The 22,258-nt window shown below is 40.5% G+C and overlaps 1 protein-coding gene across 1 annotated transcript in view; it reads right to left on the bottom strand.

Moving 5' to 3' along the window:
- Window positions 1–22,057, bottom strand: part of AFF3 (ALF transcription elongation factor 3) — a 277,772-nt gene extending 255,715 nt beyond the window's left edge. Inside the window, exons 1-3 of the mRNA XM_059840318.1 lie at window positions 22,002–22,057; window positions 21,011–21,131; window positions 14,924–15,784 (exon numbers count right to left, since the gene is read on the bottom strand). Of these exons, the coding sequence (XP_059696301.1) occupies window positions 14,924–15,784; window positions 21,011–21,131; window positions 22,002–22,057 (1,038 nt within the window). The remainder of the gene's footprint in view (window positions 1–14,923; window positions 15,785–21,010; window positions 21,132–22,001) is intronic.
- Between the last annotated feature and the right edge of the window lie 201 nt (window positions 22,058–22,258).

Consider the following 22,258-nt stretch of genomic DNA (forward strand, 5'->3'; position numbering starts at 1 on the left):
GCCTTCCTCTCCACAGAAACCAGTGTATGTGTTTGTGGGCTGATGCAGCCCCTGAACCAGCTCTTGGCCTCCAAAACCAGCATGAGCTCTGAAGCTTGCCATCCCTTTCCTGATGTTTCATTGGAAATACTTGTTTTACCAGAAATAAAACAAGTCAGAGAAAAACTTCAAGTAATTTACCATTTTTCTGAAGCCTAGGGGGAATAATGGCTGCTGATTTACTAGATGACTTCTGTGAGAGGCAGCAAATAGAACACCATCCTGAAAAGTCTTAACAAAAAAATGTGGCTGCAAAGAAAAACATCTTAACAAAATGCTTTGCATTACCAAATGCCAAGAAGGCGAAGGAAATTCCTCCAGAAAACAACCTCATGCCAATGTCAAAAGTCATGACAAGTCAAAATAAAAGAAAATTATGTGAAAGTAAAAGAAAAAGGCTTAGCTTTGTGTGGTCTCTGGAGGAAGGAGAAGATAATTGTCAACATCTTTATCATCTGGACACCAGCTATTTCAACTATGCAAAAAGACAGGGCCCAGTGACCCCAGACTGAAGTACAAGGCCATTTGCCTGTCCCCACTACTCAGTGGAACTATTTTCCATTTTTATCTTTCAGTAACACAGTTGGGATGTTTAACACCTTCTGCCTTGAGTCTCAGCCAAATGATGCCAGTGGCTTGGAGTCACGGGAGCCTGGGCAACAATGCCACCTGTAGCACTGCCAGCCTGGCAGACTTGCTGTGAGAAGTAACCTGCCTCCTGTGAGAAATTACCATTTCCAAGTCTGACATCAGCTTGGGCACAATTACATGCTGTGTGCAACGGGTCATTTTTATTTAGGGGAAAAAACACCCAACAAACTCACACCTCAACACTTGCCGGCTGATCTTGTAAGAGTCAAAATAAATCCATCAGGAGAGGGTTGTCCAAGCTCCTGAGCTTAGTGCTGCTTAGTGCTACTGCAATTCTCTCATCCATATATAAGAACAAAATCAACAAAACACTATCAGAGGACTGCCAGCTCCATGCACAGAAAGTCAAAAGTAGATTTGGTTACTACAGGGAGGCATCAGTTTCTTTTCACATTCACAATATGTCATACCAGTGAGGAAAAAATTGCAATTAGCACGAGCTCCCCATCATTTGGTTTATCACAGCCTACTCAATGTAAATGTCTTCATTCACTTCCTCCCTATGTAAGGCCTCAGGCTCACACTGGTGGGCCTGTCCTGCACTCAATGTCCTGCACTTTTCTGGGACAGAAGTGTCCTTTCAGCTCCAAAGAGTGTCCTTCATCATCATTAAAGGAAATGCAGCAAGTCCTAACTATCTTCTGCCCCTTTGGAGCCCTTTTGTCAGGCTGCATTCTCCAGCAAGTGGAGTACCAGACAAATGCCTCCTGTAACAGCCGGGCTGTGCTTTCAGCTTCACCTTCTCCATGCCCTCCTCCTTACCTCACTCTTCCTCCCAAGTGTGGTCTTTGCTCACCCTATTAAGACTTCCTCCTCCCAAACACCATCCATGTTTTTCTATTTGGGTACCTCTCTCAGCCTTGTCGCTATCTCCTTTCCTCAGGTGCGATAGGTTAATTTACTTTCCAGGCTTCTGTTAACCTTTCCTCTGCCTTTCCAGGGCTGATAGGCTCTATCACAGGATACTTCTCGCTCTGTGCTTGTACAGCACCTTGCATAGTGAATCCCAACCTCAGGCTTTTCAAAAACATTATCAAGAATTCAAGCTTCTTGTCAAACCCAACAGAAAACCACCCTGCTGTACCTTTGCTGAAGAATAAGCAGGAAAGAAGAATATACAGAGCTGACCTATTCTCACAGCTCTTAGCACCATCCTGCAGTTTCCCTCTATCCTGTGCATTTAACCCTCAGTTGTAATCATGCACCTCAAAAGCCTACCTGAATCAGGACAGTCTAATTTTTAATCTGGGCATATCACGGTTTAATCAGAAAAATTTTGTGTGTGCCTATTACTTGTTATTTAATCTGTGAAATCCAGCCTATAAACCCTGTTGGTGTAAAGATAAGCACTTTATTTAATATCCAATTAAATGTGGTCACCAGAGAAATCACAGCTTATGCAACTTTATCAGAAAAAGATTAATCTATTTCAGGCTTAGCCCAAAATGTCATAAAGAACTCATGAATTTAGATAGGAATCCACTTATTAGCCAAAGACATTTTCCTATTGAGTAAGAACAGTCTAAATTGCTGCCTATATTTATACTTGGTTCAATCAAATTTCTGTACTCAGTAGCTGTCATTGATTTTCAGGACAATTATCAAACAAAAATGATGAACAAACTGCAGGAACATTATAGAGTCTTTTTCAACTCCACAGTAATCATTAGAAAATGCACAGCCTGCTCATTGATAATGCTTTAATGGCTCACAGGGTGACATCATCAAATTAAAAAGACAGTCTCACCCCAAAGGCAGAAGAGTTTCTTTTTAGCGTTACAATTTACCATTTTAAAGTTAATTGTATTTCACTTGGTGTTTCAAAACACACAAGGCTGCGCTGAAAGTTACTTTTTTCATATTGTGTGATCATGCCCAAACCCACGATTTTAGAATAAGGAGGCAAACAGTTGAACTTATTTCTTTAAATTAAGCAGACTTTCTTTCCCTGTCTGGAAATTGATATCCCTCAGTTCATTAGCTGAGTTTCCCACAGGGCCTACACAGGCACATTCCATTTCTATACTGTTTGATTTGTCTAGCTGATTTATTTTAAAAGAAGTAGTCTATATTAAGATTATTAAATAATAACTATGTGCTATAATATTTCCATATTATTTATTATCTTCAGTAAGATATGTATTTCACAGTACAGAAAACTTGTGTACAAAACAAAAAAGGTGTATAGGTGTTTCAGCAGAAGTAGCAGAGCTGGGGCCCAGCAAGTTTGGTTTCTGTCTTCTGGGTGAACCTGAGGCAAAAGGATTAAAGTGCAATGGCTAAAAATCAGTATTAAACAATGATGCTTAATGGCCTACTTAAAATTAGTTCAGTGATCCAGCCCCACTCTGCTGAGTACAAAAATACCTATCTGTAGTCAATGCATAAAATGTATCATATAGAAAAGCTACAGGAGAGTAACTCACACCTGGCTACAGCAGATTTGCTGAACTGTATCTTCCCCTCCATGCTGTAAATTCTTTTGTGGTACTCTATAGATAAGGAGTTCATTTGCAAAGTTTGGCATGGCTATCAATTTCATATTAATTAAAAAAAAAAAAAAAAAAAAAGGAAAGTTATTTACGTGGACAGCATCTTCCTGTCACTGAATGGCAAACCTAAGCTTCTCAGAAGAGGCAGTGGATGTCCATTAGTTAGTTTAGCCCTTGCTCTAAATACACAAAAATTCAATATGAAGAAAACAGCAGCTTTATTCTGAGAGCCATCTCATGGATGAGAAGATGGAGTGGGAAATGTGATCCAGTCCATTTCAAGAGAAATTAATTAGGCCTGCATTTGGGTGTAATTTAGAACAGATGAGAATGTCACCTGGGCACCACACCCAAGAATCCAAGAAGGTGGGGAGTGATTCCTGTACTGGTACTGTGCCAAGCCCACAGGCCCCAGCTGCTGGCAGCAGCTCCCAGAGAGGCAGATCCCTGTCCCAGCTCCTGCCTGGCCACTGCACTGGGCTGCAGGGAGCCACCAGCCCTCCCTGCCCAAGCTCACTCAGCTGCAAAGCCTTTGCTCAGCAGAGCCCTGCCAAGAAGTGGCAGCAGAAGGATTTGCTTCTCTGTGGACCTTCAAAGATTTGTGGCGGGTACTTTTTAGCTGAACTTCCTCTGTGGCAGCTCTTCATCCCGTGCTCTTTATATAGCAGCAATTAGCATATCTGAGAAATCCCCATTCGGCATGTTTTATGGTCTCTTCTCTGTACTGAGCTAGTTCTGTAAGTTATGAGCAGAGATATGCCATAATTCCTAATGTACAACTGTCAGGAAATCACTCACGTAGATTTATTCACTGAACAGTTGGTGAGGAAACCAATTCTGAAAAGGGAGCTAGAAACTTTAATTACACAAGAGAAAAAAATTACTCAAGCACCTCAGACTGGTCAAGAAGCTCCTCTGATGTGCTAAAGACATGACCTGAAATTAATAGATTAATGCACCGTGGTGTTTTGAGTTCAAATGCTGGCTTCTGCCCCAAGTTTTATTCTGTATTACTATTGCTGACTTTCTTTAAAGTAATAATAATGTCAAAAAATAACCACAAGTGTTACATCTGCACTCTGGAACAAAACAAAGGAAGATTGAAGACAAAAGACCATCTTCCCTCAAGCAATATCTTCTTGACCAAAGGAAGTTCATACAATGTAGAAAAGAAATATTCCTCCCTGTCAAATCCTGGTCTTGCTACCACTGAATGCAATGGCAAATTCCCTATTAATTTCTAGTGGAGGATGTGCAGTGAATAACTCAGATGGAAGTGGTAAACCATTAAGTGACATAATCACTCAGGAACTGTCTCTGCCTCAAGCGACCTAAATGACAGGAAGAAATACAGTGAGAAATAACAATTTGAGTTTAGTAAGAAGCCTTTAGTTGTGTTTCTGTGTTTACTTTCATCTTATGGAAGAGCTTCATGTGTCACTCTGTATGGGGTCAGCTGTGGCACAGGCACCAGAACACAGAACTGGGGCTTTGGTCTCTGCACTTTTGCACTCAGCTTTGACACCAAGACACTCTGGCTCTGCTCACTCTGGGCCTGTGGCCAGCCATGACCCTGCCCAGCCTTGGTCTGGGAATGGAGTAAGGTGCATGATCCAGGCGTGCCATCCTGTCCTCTAGCAGCCTCTCACATAATTTTCCATCTGATCCCTCCACTGGGACCACCAGCAAGTGGGGCCAAGGAAGCAGGCCTGTTCTGGCAGCAGCAGCATCACAGAAGGTGTCCCCATCTGCCTACACCTCAGCTAATCCTTTTTGTAACCAGATTCAAAATATTATTTTCAGAGATGTCATTAATGCTTATGAAGAGCTTTGAAACTCCTGAATGCGTTAGATTACAGTAGCAAAAAACAGAGAATTTTTTGTTTATTGATAAGAATGCAGCTGGGTATGATCAAAAGCTATATTCCCTATGCGTAAGGGTGGTGGGAAAAAAAGGACCTGCTGTGTTTCAGATACCAGCTCTTTGTAGAGGTTGTTCACAGATATTTAGACACCCTGTTTGAGCATGAGGTTTTGCCTCTTCCACCTACCCACAAACCCAGATTTGTGCCTTTTGCAGTACTGCTTATGGGGGAAAAACAGGTAATGCATTTTCCTCCTGAGACAGTGACTTCACATCTGTGAATGCAGTGATGCCCCACTGTCTAAATTTTTCTTCTCATGGGAGAGGAAGAGCTTCTTTAGAAATAAGCACAACCATAAAGTTTGATTCTTTTTCAGGGGTGTAGTCTGGACATTGGTCCATTCCTACCTGAGAGCAGAAACTGCATGGGAAGGAAGGCTGTCCTAAGGCTTCCTCATGGGAACAAACACACTACAGAAAAAGAATAATGTTTTGGACCCTGCTCAGCCATCTCTAAGCTACTGAAAGATCTTGCATGCAGACCTTATCATAAATTATGATTGCTGCTTATGGTATTTTTCAAACTGTCTCACATTGCACTTGATCCTCCCATGAGGACAAAAATTTAGACCATGACTAACTCCTTTTCGGTGAGTTTCCCAAAGCATAATTTCATTATTTTCAGTTTCCCACACAATTCTTTTCTCAGATTCCTTCACTGTTATAAAGCCCAGTTCATTTTTATGTCCTCTCTATCTATTTTAACTCTTCCTGCATGCTAAACATTGATGATTTGGTGCAAGGAAGACAATTCATCATCTGCTAATGGCATTTTCCCAACTGTACTTCTCACACTGCACTTGGTCCTTCATCCCATGCCTTTTTTCTAGACAGCATACTTCTGCTCTGGACTGCTACTTCCATGAAATCAGAAATTAACCAGCTAATATGTTTTATTGCATCGAATGTCTCTAAGAGTATGCTTTCTTATATGAGATGGCCCTGATATAGTAAGTAAAATCAGAGAAGGCCTCTTGGAAAATATTTCAGAACTGCCAAATCATGGTCATTTTATACACTTTGTATTAATACTCTGTTTGATTGTATTTGTGATCAATAATCTCGCAGCTGTCTTCCCTTTTTCTACTTCAGTTCTCAAAGCTTCAGCAGTCACATGAAGTTGTACCTACCTCTGTATTTGACTGTGGTTGTACAACTACATTTAAATAAATGCAATATTTGATTAGCAATAGATTATGCTGCTGGTATTTGAATACTAATAATCTTTAGCATGTGGAAAAAAAAAAAATCACCTTCAATATCTCATTTCAAAGACGCTGTGAAGCAGAGAGTCTTCCATCCCATCTCTCCTTAAACATGTTAGTGATAAGAGCTAACAAGAAATGCTCTTGGTTCTCCTTTCTTTCTAGTTACATAAGCTTCCCTTACAGCCATTTGCAGTAAATGCAGAGGAGTATGAATAGCAATTTTTGGTTCTGAGAGAAGATGCTGGTTCTCAATATTCCTGACCTGTTGGCTCACTGGCTTGAATTATTTTTGTATATTTATCTTCTGAATAAAACGTGGTGAAAAGCAATTTCACATCATGCCTTCATTTCTCAGAGAAACATGCTGGTGGGAAGGGAAGAAAGTGGGAAATGTTGAGGGCATTTTGGGAAGGAACTTGTCCTAAACCATGTAAGGAGCAGCCTCAGCCTTTCTGGCATGCTGGTTTTGAAATGAAATACACCATATTTCAGAACATGCAACTGTTACATATGAAATACAATTAAGAGATTTGGAACTACATGAATATATAATGTACACATTTCTTTACAGATGCATTTTTCTCCAGACAGTCCGGTGCCTGCTTTAATTTGGAAGCTATCCATTTTCATACAAAGTTAACCAAGAGTGACAGGAAATCAAATGCTTACATGATATATCTTTTCTGAACTTGAAAAAAAACCCACCCTCCTGTTAATTACTTTTCTAGGAAGCTATTTTGTGATACCACAGGGATAGATCTTCCATATTCATAAGTGGTACAGAAATGAAAACTTTACAACACATAGTGTGAATAAAGTATGTAACATGCAGATATTTAAAAGTATATTTGTCTTCATTTAGTGTTATGTGAATATGTGACCAATAATAAAGAATTTAACTGCTTCTGGCCTGGTTGGATGAATTGACAGTTGCTGGAGATGTGACCTCTTTAACCTTATACATCAAGCGGCACATACCCGTTATTTATTTAGCTGGAATTAACAGTGATCTGTGAAGCTCACTGTATTTTCCTTTAGTTCTCTTTCTCATCAGTCATACCTGACCCCTGCAAGTATGTTCAGTGGTAGTACTTTCATGTCATTCTGATTCATGAAAGACTGGGAAACTACAGAACAAAGAAGTTAAATGATTTTCATGGATTTTTTTTTTTATTTTTAATTTAAAATATCCTAAACCACCTTTACGTCCTACATGATCCCTTACAGACTGTGAAGGTGAAAAGTAGACAGAAATGCCCTACCTTGCTATAATTATTGGAAAGGAGGATGTGAGCTGGTATTAAGTCCTCTGCAGAAGCAGCAAGGGCTTGGACTCCTCCCCTGACTGCACACTGACAGAATACTCCAGTGCTGTGCAGTGGGAGGTCTGGGAAATAGAGTCCATCTAAGTATTTCATTGGTAATCTGAACTCCACAGCAAGCCCACCCTTGCTCTCCCTCTGTACCTTGACTCTCTCTTTTGTTTAAGAAGCCCTGAAACAGATGGGGAGAAGATGCTCAGCCAAAACTCCACGTGGAGGACAGCTTCTTGTGTTGGTGGGAGCGCCGTGCTGGAGCACGCAGCTTCTGCAACCACATCCAGAAGAGTTGCTTTCTCCAGCTGCTGAATACCTTACAGGCCTGGGAGCACTCCATGCTAATGGGGCCAAAGGTGGAGAAGTGATAGCAATACCGTGTATCTTTTCAGGCACATTTTACAAAGAACATCTATTAGACTACTTTGTTTCTGGTCAGGATGACTTTTATTACATGCAGTTATCATCATAAGCACTACAATGGATTAAAAAAAATCAGACAAAATGTGCAATTAAAATCTGAGGTTTGTAATTCCAGAAATCTTATTTCCTTCATCAATAACTTTAGTGCTTACCACAGGGAACTAAAGAAGCAATTAAACATGGTTGTGGACATTTTTATGCATGCACTCTTGTATCAGCTCCAGAGCTGATTCATAAACCAAGCCATCCACTCGAGGGGGGGCGGGGAGGGGCAGTTAAATACTAAAAGGCAAGACAAGTTTCTCACAATTAATCATATTCTTACAAGCACTGAGCTTTCCTTACTCCAAAAGTGGCTACTTTTCCAACTTCAGAAAAGATGGAAAGACCAGTTTTATCAAAGGGAGGATCTGACTTATGAGAGACCCGAATCAACTGCTCAAGTATGTTTTCAATAATTAGAAAACAACAATCTCAGGGAAAACTTGCAAAAAAACACAGGTGCAAACATTAAGGAATATCCTTGAAAATTGTAAATTTACATCTAATTTCAAGATATTTTTCTCTGATCGTAGTCATCCTACCAATGAAAAACAATGAGGAACAAGTGATTCACCATAGCAACAAACACACAGCACATACCATATGGTAATCAATCCATACAGAAAACTTTAGAGGTTATTATTCTATTAAATTCTTTATTTTCAAAAACCTATAGATAAGTTTAGCTAGTGCTGTCCCAGGAAAAAAATTATATTGACAATTAATTCAAAAGAGAAAGGAACTTGTTTCACTGAGGGTAGAAACAGTCAATGTAGGGAGCTCTGAAAGTAAAGCAGAGGTGCAGAGGTGTCTAAATAGCATTTCCATTCTACAAGAGCTGTCTTGGAAGAATAACCAGAGAGATTAGGCCCACTGTGTTCACTGAAGCTGCCCTCACACACAGTTGTTGTGTGCCTTGGAGACTGCAGAAGGTGAGAAAGGAAAAGGCTTGTGTCATGATTTTAAAACTGTACAAATAGAAAAAACCCTTTCACATTGTGGTCTCCACTGTGTTCGTTAAGAGCGTTTCCAATACCACTCTATTTAATACACTCTTTCTTTACAGTCCTACTCTGTTGAACTCTGCTACAAAAATACAGGCAGTAACACACAGCCCTCCCACAGACACACTTGAAGGTCCTGAGTAACTCACCACTAGCAGGGATCTCTGCACCACACTGCTCTTGTTGTGCAGTTCTTCCTGTTTAACGTGGGAAAACATTCTTTATTTGTGGGGAAGGTCAGTGCTACCATTACAGGGATGAATTGATCTGTGTCTCCTTGTAAATGCAGCGTGAACATCTGGGAAAGAAAACATCTACAACTGCCTCATGCTCACAAGTACTCAAGTGCTGTGATTGCTAACTGGCTTCTCAAGCACTGCAATTCTTCAATGAAGTCAATAAATGGTAGAGGAGTATCAACACACTTAATTCTGTGCTTATGGCTCCAGCCTCTTCGGGCGCATCCTGAAACGGTGCCGGAAGAAGTCTGGACCCTTTCACTAATGCATTCAATCTCTCCCTGCCTTTTCATCTAAAAGCATCTTTGACTGTGCTTTTATTTTCATTTCTTCCTTTCTGGGCCAGAATTAAACAGCCTGGGATGTAGAGAAGAAAGACCTGAATTCTACTCTTAGTCCTGCAACACTTCAACAGGCTCCACTGCAGCCAGGGGGATGTGGTGTTGTACCTCTGAGGAAAAGCACTTACTCAGATCTCCTCCAAACCCTTTTCCTTCCTCATGAGATACTGTTTCCCCTCTACTCTCCTACAGACCCAGATATGTGGGATTTCCAGATGAAGCATGAACTGATAATGACTATATTCCCTATTTAGTTTTCACTGGACCTTCTGTTCTCAAATGAAATGTAGCAGCACATGAACTTGCATCTTCAGTTTTAAACTGGGAGGGAACTGCTTATTATGCATGCATCTTCTTCAAAAAGACTCATTTTGACCAAATTATCAACATTGAGGCCAAATTGTAGTTTTTTCAGACACAGGAAAGAGTTATGGGGTGTTTTTGCTTTCTATTAATATGTGGGGATAGAGCTGATAGGCAAAAAAGAGATTGCAGATTCAAAGGACACTTGCTAGAGTGTGTGCCAGATGCTGATAGCTATATATAGCCACTCAAAGGAGAGTGACTGCAGAGAGTATCTTACCCAGGCAAATAGGAATTTGCCTGAGTAAGAACAGGGCAAAAATAAAAAAATAAAAAAATTTAAAAAAAAAAAAAAAACAAAAAAAAGGAAAAACAAAAAACAACCCCAAACTCAACCTTTAATCTAGGGTGCATTATTTCTGCTGCAGAAGTTGTGTAAGTACTCCGTGAAGTGAATAAGAAAGAATATGTCCTCATGATGACCTTACCTACATTTCACATAAATGTGTTTCCAAATTTAACAAAAGCAAATCTTCCTTTTTACCATTAGACTCATAGTCATTCTTGAATACAACCTTTATTTCTTTGCTCCATAACCCTTAAGAGAAGTAAGCAAAGGACAATAGATAAGGCTTCTTCAATGTAATAAAAAGCAGCATGCAGCCCTATGAGATGAAATTCAAAAACAGAACTTGGATATAAAGAACATGATTTGCCACCCTATGTTTTTCTTATTGTTTCACTCAAGAACATTTTAGAAAAGAGAGGCACTTGATTTCCCTGCCTTTTTTCCTCTATACCCTGGTATCAAATCTTTCTTTCCTTTTATCCAATACAGTGGGATTTTACCTACAGCAATATAACTTCTAAGTAGTTCAAACTGTGAAATACCAGCACTTGAGATGACGAGCTATCATTTCTACAGAGCAGTATGGTAATTTTGGAATGACCAAGAGGTTGGGTATGGATTCTAGTTAACACTGATGAACCTGGCTACTAAAGATTAAATTCCCAAATGAGTAAATGCTACCTTTCTACACACAGGTCTATCCAAATTATTCTCATTAAAACAATTTAAAAAATTTATAAGCTTCATTCTGTGTCAAGTCTGTTGAAGACTTTCCAAAACTGATTAAAAATATAAAATGAGTTATTGAACTGCATTAAAAATCAACCTTTTCCATGTATTGAAAAATAATGGTCTATAATTCGTATTCAAGAGATCTTGTTTCAAGTGAATAATAATTGTACTGCAGCCAGCTCTGTGCCCTGTTTCTCTGAAAACCTCGTGGAATATACAGAAGAGGGTTTTGTATCCTGCTGATCACACACACACACATACACACACACACACACACTTTGTGTGGCACTGCTGCTTATTCTCCAGTCCTGACAGGGAAGCTTAACTTTGTTTCATTATGTGTTTATTTTTCCACTGATGGTTCTTTCAAACTGGTGAACACAAATGGAAGTGCACAGGTACCACAGAATGGTTTGGGTTTGAATGGATGTTAAAGATAATCTAACTTCAACCCCAGTACCGTAGGCAGGGACACCTTCCACTAGACCACGATGCTCAATGCCCCATCCAACCTGGCCTTGAACACTTCCAGAGATGGGGCATCCACAGCTTCTCTGGGCAACCCTTTCTAGTGTTTCACCACTATCAGAATAAAGAATTTCTTCCTAATGTCTAATCTGAACCCACCCACTTTCAGCTTCAAGTCATTCAGCTCTTGTCCTACAACTACAAGCCCCTGTAAAATGTCCCTCCCCAGCTTTCCTGCAGCTCTCTTTAGGTCCTGGTGCCATAAGGTCTCACTGGAATCCTCCCTTCTCCAGGCTGACACCCCAACTCCCGCAGCCTGCCTTCACAGGAGAGGTGCTCCAGCCCTCTGGGCAGCTCAGCGTCCCTCCTCTGGGCTTGCTCCAGCACATCCACATCCTTCTTGAGCTGGGGCTCCAGAATTTGTTCCCCTCTGGCAAGGGGAAATACTGAGTAAGGGGAGGGATAACCTCAGCAACAATACAGGCTGGGAGCTAACTGGCTGGACATGAGCTCTTCAGCAAAGGACCTGGGGGTTCTGGTGGACAGCAAGCTGCCCAGAGCCAGATGGCCTCCCAGCACTGCCTACACGAACCCTAGAGCACAGTGACTGCCCTGCCCAGCCCTCCTCAGCCACACACCTTTTGTTTCAGCAGACACAGAGCTTCATTTCACTACCAGCACCTCAGATACTCTACCTCAAGCCCTCTACCCCTCTCTTTCTTTCCTGGCTGATCTTAAACAGCTTTCTGCCACTCTCATTTCTGTTTCCACGTAGCTTCCAGGCACTGCTGTAGCCTCCTTGTCAGCCTGCTTTCCCTCACAGTCATCCTGCATGACATCTCTCTTCTTCCCACAGCCAATGGGCATACTAGGTCTGTCCTGGCCAACACCTTTAGCCTCGCTCTGAACAACATTTTGCCTGCAAACATTCACAGGACCATGGCAGCTTTTGTGCTGCATGCAGCTTAAAACTTCTGGCCCTGAGAGGATGGCACACATTTGATGTAAAGAGAAAATTTATGAGTTTAATAGCAGAAATTTTTAAAAAGGATGGGAATTCTTACACAACTCTACTAGAAGATTTATGATACAAATAATAGGAATGGAAAAACATTTTGAAATTAAAAGAAGTCCAACTGAAAATCAAAGAGCGGGTAGATTAGGCAACACTGAATAAAAAACTTTCAGTCTTGGTCAATATTTCTCCCTGTAGCAATACCAGTGGGTTCCAAGTTTCAGCTTCTGCCACTTGGGATGGAAAAAGTTAGAACAAAGAAAATATCAGGATAAATGAAAAATAGCTGGTCTGTTGTCTTTCACTGATTTTTCAGATCTAAACATTGTCTTTCATTAGCTCCAGTTTCAAACCCCAATACCCATAGTACCTACTATTTTTCTTCTTAGAAATTTGTCCAAAATTTTCATATAAATCTTTTTTAAACCACCAGACACTGCTTTTAGTCCACTTCCTTCAACTTCAGTTGAATGTTTATATTCTGTTATGAAATACTGTTTTATTAACTCAGCATCACATAAAATCTGTGAGAAACTGGTGAATATTTAATAGGTAACCTGCAGTCCACTCTCTTCCACTATACTCTACATTGCCATCAGTATCTAAACAAGCTAGTTTAAAGTGGTCTCAGCTATGCCTTCCCATCTAGAAACTGCAGTATAAACTTATGCTTATGCAGCAGCATGGATTACATACAACAAATTAAATCTTTCTTTCCGGAGGTAGACGAATTTGGAATGCAAATGGTAAATCCTGAGTTTCAGACAAACAAATGATTGCCTATCAGAACTCCTTTCCATACTAGTCCTTAGAGTATTGCATACATGTAAAGGGGGGAAATTTGAAAGAGTCAGATAATTGCCACAGGCATCTTTAATTCTAACAACGCTTCCCACTTGCAGATAGAAGCACAAGTCTGAAAGGGGTAATAACAGCTAAATGGATATTACTATCTGCCGTTACCTGATCTATCTGCACAATTACAGCACTTTGTGAATGTAAATTTGCTTATAAGATCTAGCTTAAGAGCCTAAAACAACCCCTTTTCAGGAACAACATATCACCTACAAGTTGTTTGGAACTGATGGAACTTTCACTTAGAGAAAAATCACAGAAATAATTGCTTCCAGAGAGATTTCTTTCCCAAACCAAACCCAAGGGGAATACAAGAGTCAACTCCATTTCTGAAAAGCAGGCATTAAGAGGCCAGAGAACTCCACCAAAAATTAGATTTTTCCTCTCCTTTAACAATGCCAGAAACAAAATTTTAAGATTTAAAACATCTCAAGACCCACCACAGCTATCAAAAAAGAGTAAACAATCATTGCCTGTTCTCTGAGAAAGTCACAGTGATTCAGTCAGAGTCCTATAGTCCTATAAATACTATAAATTGCTGAATTCATGGGAGATCTATCAGTTTTCACAAGAGGATGATGTGACCATCTTTGTATTGGCATACAGGCCTTTGAACACACCCTTGAATAAAAAAATCACCCTTTATTCTGCCAAAACAAATCACTTCCTTCCCAACAAAAAAGACCAAATAGCCAAAAAACAGATAATCACAGTCAAAGTGGTAAAGCAAAGTGTCCTCCTGGCATAAAAGGAATGTGAAATAAATGAATATACAGTAAGCCCAAGCAGATGTATTTTATTGCTGATAAATAAATATTGTCTAAAAGCTTTTTCAGACACGTTCTCATACTTGTAGCATATTGGGTCAACCCACTACAACAGGTTTCTATAGATGGAAATTCTTCAAGAAGGAAACCTCAGTCTTCTCATAAACTGGCTTCAAACACAAACAGATAATATTAAAAGGAGAGTCTCATTGCTCTATTCTCATCTATTCCACAGATTTCATATTGCGTAATTTATTTAGATTGTGAAACTACTTTGACATTGAGGATGGCAGAACTATTTCTGGTCACATTCACTTCATTTAATCTTTGCCAAAGAGAAAGAAATCAATGAAATATGAACAGCAAGAAGCAATACACCTGCCAAAAAAAAAAATCCAGGTTTTATAAATGAGCACTCTGGAAAGAGTCAGTGAAATAATATATATTACTAGAAAATGTGCCATTGTAGGAAGTGTTTTGGTCCTGAAGACAATGAGCATTTTGCTGTTGAGATACTTTTAAATTACTGTGAGGCTGCTATTTGCAATATACTATATCAATGTCACCAAAAATATCAACATGCAAACCAATATGTTAAAAATATGTAAAGAGACAGGTGCAATAAGACATCATCCATCCATCCATCCATCCATCCATCCATCCATCCATCCATCCATCCATCCATCCATCCATCCATCCATCCATCCATCCCTCCGTCTGTGAGGGTATGTTATAAGAAATTTGAAAACACTTACTTCTTCTTGCTTAGGAATGCTGAACTTGTTGATCTTTGACTTGGCCCTGGCCGAATCAGGCTTGCTGGAAGGCACTCCCCGATATGACTTGGTTGTCTCTGCTGGTAACTTCAGCTTTGGAGACTCATCCGGAGCCTGGTCCTGACCGTCCATTGGCCTTACATAAGCTGTAGGCTTCTGCTGACCCAGACTGGGCTTTGAAGCAAGAGAGGGTGGGAAGTTTTGGACGCAGTGCCCCCCACCATGCTTTGCTGGCCTCTCTTGGACTTTGGTTCCTCCTTCTGAGCTACAACTGAGCTTGGCTGGCTGCTGGACTCTGTTGGTGTTGTCTCCTAATGTGGCCCTCAGCGAGCTCTGCTGGGCAGGATTGGAGGAGGAGGAAGATGAGGAAGAGGAAGAGGAGGTGGAGGAGGAAGAGGAGGAAGAGGAGGAGGAAGAGGAGGAGGTGGGACTCGGTGCATAGTGTTTTAGTTTCTCCAAATTGGATTTTTGGCTCGCCAGTTTGAAGTCACCCTTGTGTGACTCCAGGGACCGGTGTCCGTGTTTGCTTGCTCTCTGCTGGCCATCTGAAGTGGCATTATGTCCAGCCTTCTGCCAGCCCATTGTGTTACTTTTGCTCTGCTGGGCAGCTAGGGATGCTGGTGTGGAAGAAGTAGTGCTGGAAATAGGAGGAGGAGGTGGTGGTCTCGAGTCTGCGATAAGATGTTCATCAGCCTTGGGGAGAGATGTCTGAGGAACCCCAGGTTTTGGAACCCCAACAAGATGGCTCTGGTTTGACCGGTCAGTTAACAAGTCTTTCATTTCATCATAGTTGCCCAAAGTATTCTGGATGCGATTGGAAAGCTCATCCCCCTTGTTAGTCTGCAAAACAAAAATCGAGTGTTCTGCTACAGTCAACATAAGAAAAACAAAATTCCCTGCATGCTTCTGCTGAAATCCTTACTGAAGTAAGACTGCCTTATTCAGCAGCAGCGTTGAGGGATGAAATCGAAAATCCTTATTGTCTCTGAAGACACTTGTCAACATCTTAAATCTACCCTGAACTGGAAAAGCTATAAAGGGCCTTAGAGTATATAAAAAAAGAAATCTATCACAGATATCATGCTGTAGTTAAAGTATATTACCTGGAAACTGGAAAATTTATTATTGCAACTGCACAGAATGGTTTGGATTAAATCTGACCATGATAAAACTTTTCCTGTAGCCCAATGCAAGCTCTTTTTCAGTCATGAATGAAAACACTGCATTCCCAATTTCTTCCTCTGCCTGCCTAAGTTTTCATAACCATCTGGGAAGCCACACAACATCCCATGCAAACGCTGAATGAATTTGTCAGTCTAAGCCAGCCAAATGCTCCGAGGTGACTTGAAAACAGCTTGTGGGAAATGAGAAAGGTACAGATTATGTCCCTTCTTTAAAAATGCTCTGACAGGGTGCTCATTCCAGGGCACTCTCCTCTTGTAAAAAATAATAAAAAAAAAAAAAAGGTGAACAGAACCCTTGCCAAATTCTTCACATTTCTCAGTGCTTGCTGTGCATAGCAGGGGAATACAGCCACCCTTCCTCCCCTTCAAGATTAATTATTGTCTTAAAAATGATCCATTTACTTCCTGACTGAAAAGGCAGAAGCTTCACAAAGAAATAAAACAAGCAAACAAAACATACTGGCAAATATTGAAAATTCTTGCTTTAAAAAGCCACTGTAAGCAAAAGGGTATATCATTAGCATTTTTACAGCAGAGATTTTTTGAACCCTGCCAAGATTCAGGCGTGTGATATCCTTTGCTTTACGTTTTCAGAGGAAGACAGTAATGAGGCAGTGGAGTTCTCCTTTCTCTCTTCCAGACATGGAGTCTGAATGGGAAAACCCCTATTGGTTTCAGAAGGCCAAGCTTTCATCTGAAGACCCTCTGTTTTAGAGGAAAACAGAAATAAGGAGAAAGAAGGGAGTTAAGGAAGTGGAGAAGATCCTCTTAAAGCTCCTTTAAAAACACAAAAGATGTAGCAACCAAATCAGTTACTCTGGAAAACTGGGGGGTATGGAAGGGAAGGTATTCAAGGGAAACTCCCCAGTTTTGAATCTTTTATTTTTAGGGTTTCCTAGTAGAAAACCTGAACCCAGGCAAAAACACACAGTAAATGAGTGTTGTGCTTGCCACATGCAAACTTTTAGAGGTCTAGAGTGGAAGCATTCTTATGTCTAACAGTAGAACCAGTCCTGTTTTGCTTCAAACTTTTCTCCTCAAATTTCAAGGACACTACCTTGTACCTGTAAAATGCATTACACCGATATGTTTTTGTTAATATGCTAACAGAGCTAAATATATATATCAGTAGTATATACTGAAGGGGGATAGGAAGGGAAGAACACCAAAGTCTCACATCTGAAACATTGCATTGGAAACTTGGAGTAAGATGGCTCAAGGTTCAACCACTACAGCCTGATCTTCCCTCTACACATGAGGCTGTTGCTGTTACAAAGATAATAACCCTCTATGGAAAATTTTGAAGGACTGACTCACAGATAGCAAGTCACTTTAAAAAAGGGTGTTCTTTCACTTAACAGGAGTAACATCAATGTCCTATAGAACAAGAATCTATTAATGAGGCGAAAGATGTGGGAAGCATCACACACATCTGAAAAGAAAGAAGGTTGGAGGTACCTCACATGTCTCCTGAAGTCAATTAAATAACTTCTACACTTGGGCATCTCCTTGACCAGCAGAATTGTGTTCTAGGATGCATAGAAAACTTTCCTTTTACCCACTGCATCTCTTTATGCTTCACTGGATCTTCCAGCTTGTGTAGATACGTTGTAGAGAAGCATTTTTTCAGCTTCCCTCTATGGTGGGAAATCTGCTGTTGGGCCTGTACTCATTATTATTATTATTCAGCCAGAGTGTATGTGAGGTTTCTTCCCCCACCAGGAGCATGGCAACAATGACCACCAAATGGAATGGGGCTCCTGGCACCCACAAGTCTCCCACAGTGCAGACATCCTGTGAGGACAGCTCTCCACTCATCTGCCTCTAGCTCCATGAACATAAACAAATTTGTGTGCAGGTTTTGCCCCTAACAAGTCCAACTTCCCTAGGTCTGTTTTTTTTATGATGGCCACTCTGTGGATGGAAAGGAAACAAAAGCCTAATTGCAGGTTATCTGTAGGCTATCAACAGCTCAGAAAAGTCACTGGGTTGTCTTCTACATGGATGTGATGTGAAGGTCACACGCAGACATCTTGTACTGAGAGATCCCAGATAACCACAAGAATAACTGCAGGGAACTGGTATCATGGCATATGCTGACAACTGGTCTGTGCTGTTTATTCCTTCAAGATGCACTGGGGACAGTTTCAGGTGAGATTCTGTGTTGAGCTGATCTCATACAGGAGAGTTCACCTACATCCTCCTGGGAACATGGTGGGATCTGAGGTAACTTGTTACGAGCTTTAGTTTGTCCTATTATCTTCTCTGAAATATTGCTGGCCTTATTTAAGCATTCCCACAGGGAAAACATGGTCACAAAATGGGTAAGTAGGAAAAGCATTCTGTGCAAACATGTCTAACTTACAGTGCTCTGATATTCTTCTGCAATGCAAGACAAATCCAAGCATTTGAAGATGGCAACATATAACACTTCTAAAAATAAGCCTTATGGCGGCATGGAAGGCCAGCAGAATTTTTTTCTTCACTAAAAATACTTACATAGTTAATGGGGCAAGGTGTTCTGTCCAGAAAATATCCAGAACTAATTTCCTACTTTTTCATTCCCGTGTAAAAGAGATTTTATGTAAAAGATACTGGATTTCCTGTAATCCTTCATAGAGGGTTGCTATGGATACTTTGAACAGGATAAGGGGCAACCTGAAGAGTCAGGATTTTTGAGAAAATTTGATGTTACAGGAGTAGTGATACATGTCAAGGTGAGAGAGGGCATAAGATTTAGGAGATTTCCAGCCCGCCTTTGATTTTCAGATATGGTCTTCTGAATAGCACATCCTTTGACTTTAGCTCATGTTTCTCAAGCTGTGCAGAGGAATAATGAATTTAATCAGAGCTTGCAGTGAATGTCTGCTATAACTTCATTCCCCTCTGGAAATCCCTAAGAGGTGAACATGATCTTTAAAGGGAGTACAAGTGGGTTTCAGTTTTGCTTCTGCAGAAAGGTTTCCTCTTTTGCAGTTAGGCTCTCTCCACAGTAAGATCAAAAAGCCACAGCTCTTTCTCCCTGCACCGAAGGTTCACAAATGCTTGGCTTAGTTCAGAGAGCCCAATGGTCCATTGCCAGTGTATACATGGCATTCAGAGTATGCCACTGACAGAAGTTATGATGTCCAATACTATCAGAATGACTGATCACCCCAAGCAACTCTGCCACACCAACATAGCTGTGAGGTATACTACTGTCCTGGGCTTTGCCTTTCCCCAAGTCTCCTTGAAAAAGTTAGCTGTAGGATGTATTTCTGCAGCACCCTCTTTATACATTTGTTCAAAATAGGGACACAGTGTTTAAAGGTAAGAAGCAGGAATGGAGCCATTATTCTGCTTGCCTCATAGGATTATCCACTCAGTATCCTCTGCTTCTAGAGATGGCAGTGATTTTTCATCCACTCCTATTAAAGCTGATGGAATTTTACTGTGGTTGCACAGAGGTGCCTTCTGGCATCAGAAACTGCTGGTGTGTCCATGGCACATCAGGTCTGTGTCATGACAGTCAGTACATCGGAACAGAAGTTATATTCAAAGTTTATTAGTGATTTGAGCTTCAGTAGCACCAACTTGAGGCACCACAGACTAAACAGTACTGGGGACACTGCAAAAGGCCAGGTCCTTTTTGTGTGTGGTCTGTTTGACTGAACCAAATGGAAAATCATTAAGTCATCACTGCAGCACAGCCCTCAAGAAATGCCAAGACACAGCTGACTTACGCTTTCCAGGCTTTCTTCCATGGATTAGCCCTTGACTGGTCTCACGGTAGACATTTTCAAGTAGGTCATTGAGGAGTTCAAGACATTTGACATGGTTTCTAAATGCCTTTGTAATGAATCTGAAATCCGGGCAGCTGGAGGTCAGCTTCAAGGCAGACAGAGCTGTGTTCCTTCAAGGGACATGGTTTGAAAGTGGTAGATCTTTCTTTTTTATTAGGGACTAAATACAAGCAACAATCTGGAAGAAGAGCAAGCTAAAAGCTGACCCTGGAGCACAAGAATTAAAACGCAAGCATGGAAGTCAAAGCAGAAGCCAGGTGCCAGCTTCCAAAAAGGGTCTCCTGGAAAGAGGCACTAAAGCACCCTAAGCATCAAGGGCAAGTGATGCTGCATGGAGGGAAAGGCTTCACAATGTGGCAGCTGTGAAAGTAACCTGGACATTTGTGGAAAGGCACAGCAGAAAATACATGATGATGGTTTGATACATACCTGGGGTCATTGGGTAAATTGAGGGAGATTATGGGACACTGCTCTCTGGTCCTGTTCACCATTTTCAAGCTTCTGCAGAGTGTAAAAGGCCCTGCTTGACCTTCTAATGGGGAGTGATGAAAGACAGCTGTGCCTCATCAAACTGGTGTTACCATGAGGATCAACACAGGGAGTTGAGACCCCTAAGCTACTTCTGCCTTTGGTGGAGGAAAAACATGTATAGCAGACAAATTTTCTTATTATCATGGTAATTCTTATAGGGAAAAAAAAGATATTTCAGTACAATAACCCTGGCCAGGGCACAATGTTTACAGTAGTGCTTGACCTTCACACACCAGTCTTACACAATTGTTTTCTTCTAAGGATTGCAAAAACAGGATACTTTTACCTTCACCTCCTAATTTTAATTCCATCTCAAATATTGCTGGGATGTTTCTAGTTTATTTCACTCTTGTGTGCTGCTAAAGACTAGAAAAAGCTTTATACACATACATAAATATAAATATATATAAAATCCAACTCTCAGGGAATCGTGCATGTTCTCCGTGAATTTTGGGAAGCTAGCACTGGTGGGAGAATGATGAAACCTGGACAGTGCCTTCTGCAGGCTACATTTTTGTACTGTGGAATAAATAAATAAACAAAGATTCGCCCAGCTGGGAAGCATCTACCTTGTAGGGTTCACTGAAGAGGGAATAGCTCGCGTTAAACGCGCCATTGTCCTGCTGGGCCTCCTGGTTTCTCCTTTCCCACTCCTTCCTTCGCAGCACGTTTCTATCTGGCTCATAGACACTGGAGTTAGAGAAAAAAGAAAAAAGATAAATACTTTTTTAAGAGTTAAAAATTAGAGAGCAACATATAAACCAGCGTGCATTTAAAAGTGAAGAACTCTGCTTTGCAGACAGATGGCAAAAATAAGCACAAGCATGAATCAGATGAACGCCAGTTCAAGTAGGCTGGGGAGGTTCAGGTCTCTGGGAATGCTGCTGCTTTCTTCACACAGAGAACAGATAATTAAATTCTTACAGAAAAATAAAAAAGAAATCACATGGCAGGATCTAGTCTGTACAGGACTTCTTGGCTTGAAACGTGACAAAGGAAATATCTAAGGAACTTTGACAAAGACTAGATGTTCTCTTAAGGCAGATGGTAATTACAGCTGTGAGTAAATAGAAATTATGAACATGTTCCCACTTATGACATATCCTCTGAGTGTTGTATGAAAATGCTCCTTTTTTCACATGGTTGTGTTTCTGTAGTGATTCTTTCATTAACTAGCTCCCTAAAGAGCTGTTAAAACTATATGCTGTAGTGGTTTCCACAGTTAGGTTGCTTCTTCTGATCTCTGCTAATCAGCCAAGTCGGGAAACTACTACTGAAACAATTCCTCTTTCTGATGGATTTGACACTATCACAACCACAGAACATGAATAAATGAATAGTGGCACAACAGGGTATGTATGACTAGTAGAGTGTAGCTGGAGAGAGAATAAAATCACTGCATTACACAACAGAATTAATTTTTAGAAATTAACAACTTTAGCTCCAACATAGACATTTAGAATAATAATTGGGGTTTTTTTTTATTTTCAGAATTCTAGTTAAATACACTACAACATAAACTAGAGAATTCTTATTCTGAATTTCTACAGAACAGCACACCTTTCAGGTTTACACAGTTTATTATGTTTGATTCTCCTCATAAAGGAAGCCAACATGTCTAACAAAGTTAACATGCTATTTCAGGACAATGTGACAAGTATGCTGATTCCTATTTTGCTTAGCTCATGTAATGTTTTTCCTCTGACAGAGTAAATCTGTAAAGTAGGAATATATATTAATGTCATGTAAGTGCACCATGTGTTAATAAGATTAATGTTGTCTTGCTAACCAGCTTCCCAGTTAGCAAAACATATGTT

This window comes from Haemorhous mexicanus, chromosome 2 (assembly GCF_027477595.1).
Source record: "Haemorhous mexicanus isolate bHaeMex1 chromosome 2, bHaeMex1.pri, whole genome shotgun sequence".
Lineage (NCBI taxonomy): Eukaryota > Metazoa > Chordata > Aves > Passeriformes > Fringillidae > Haemorhous > Haemorhous mexicanus.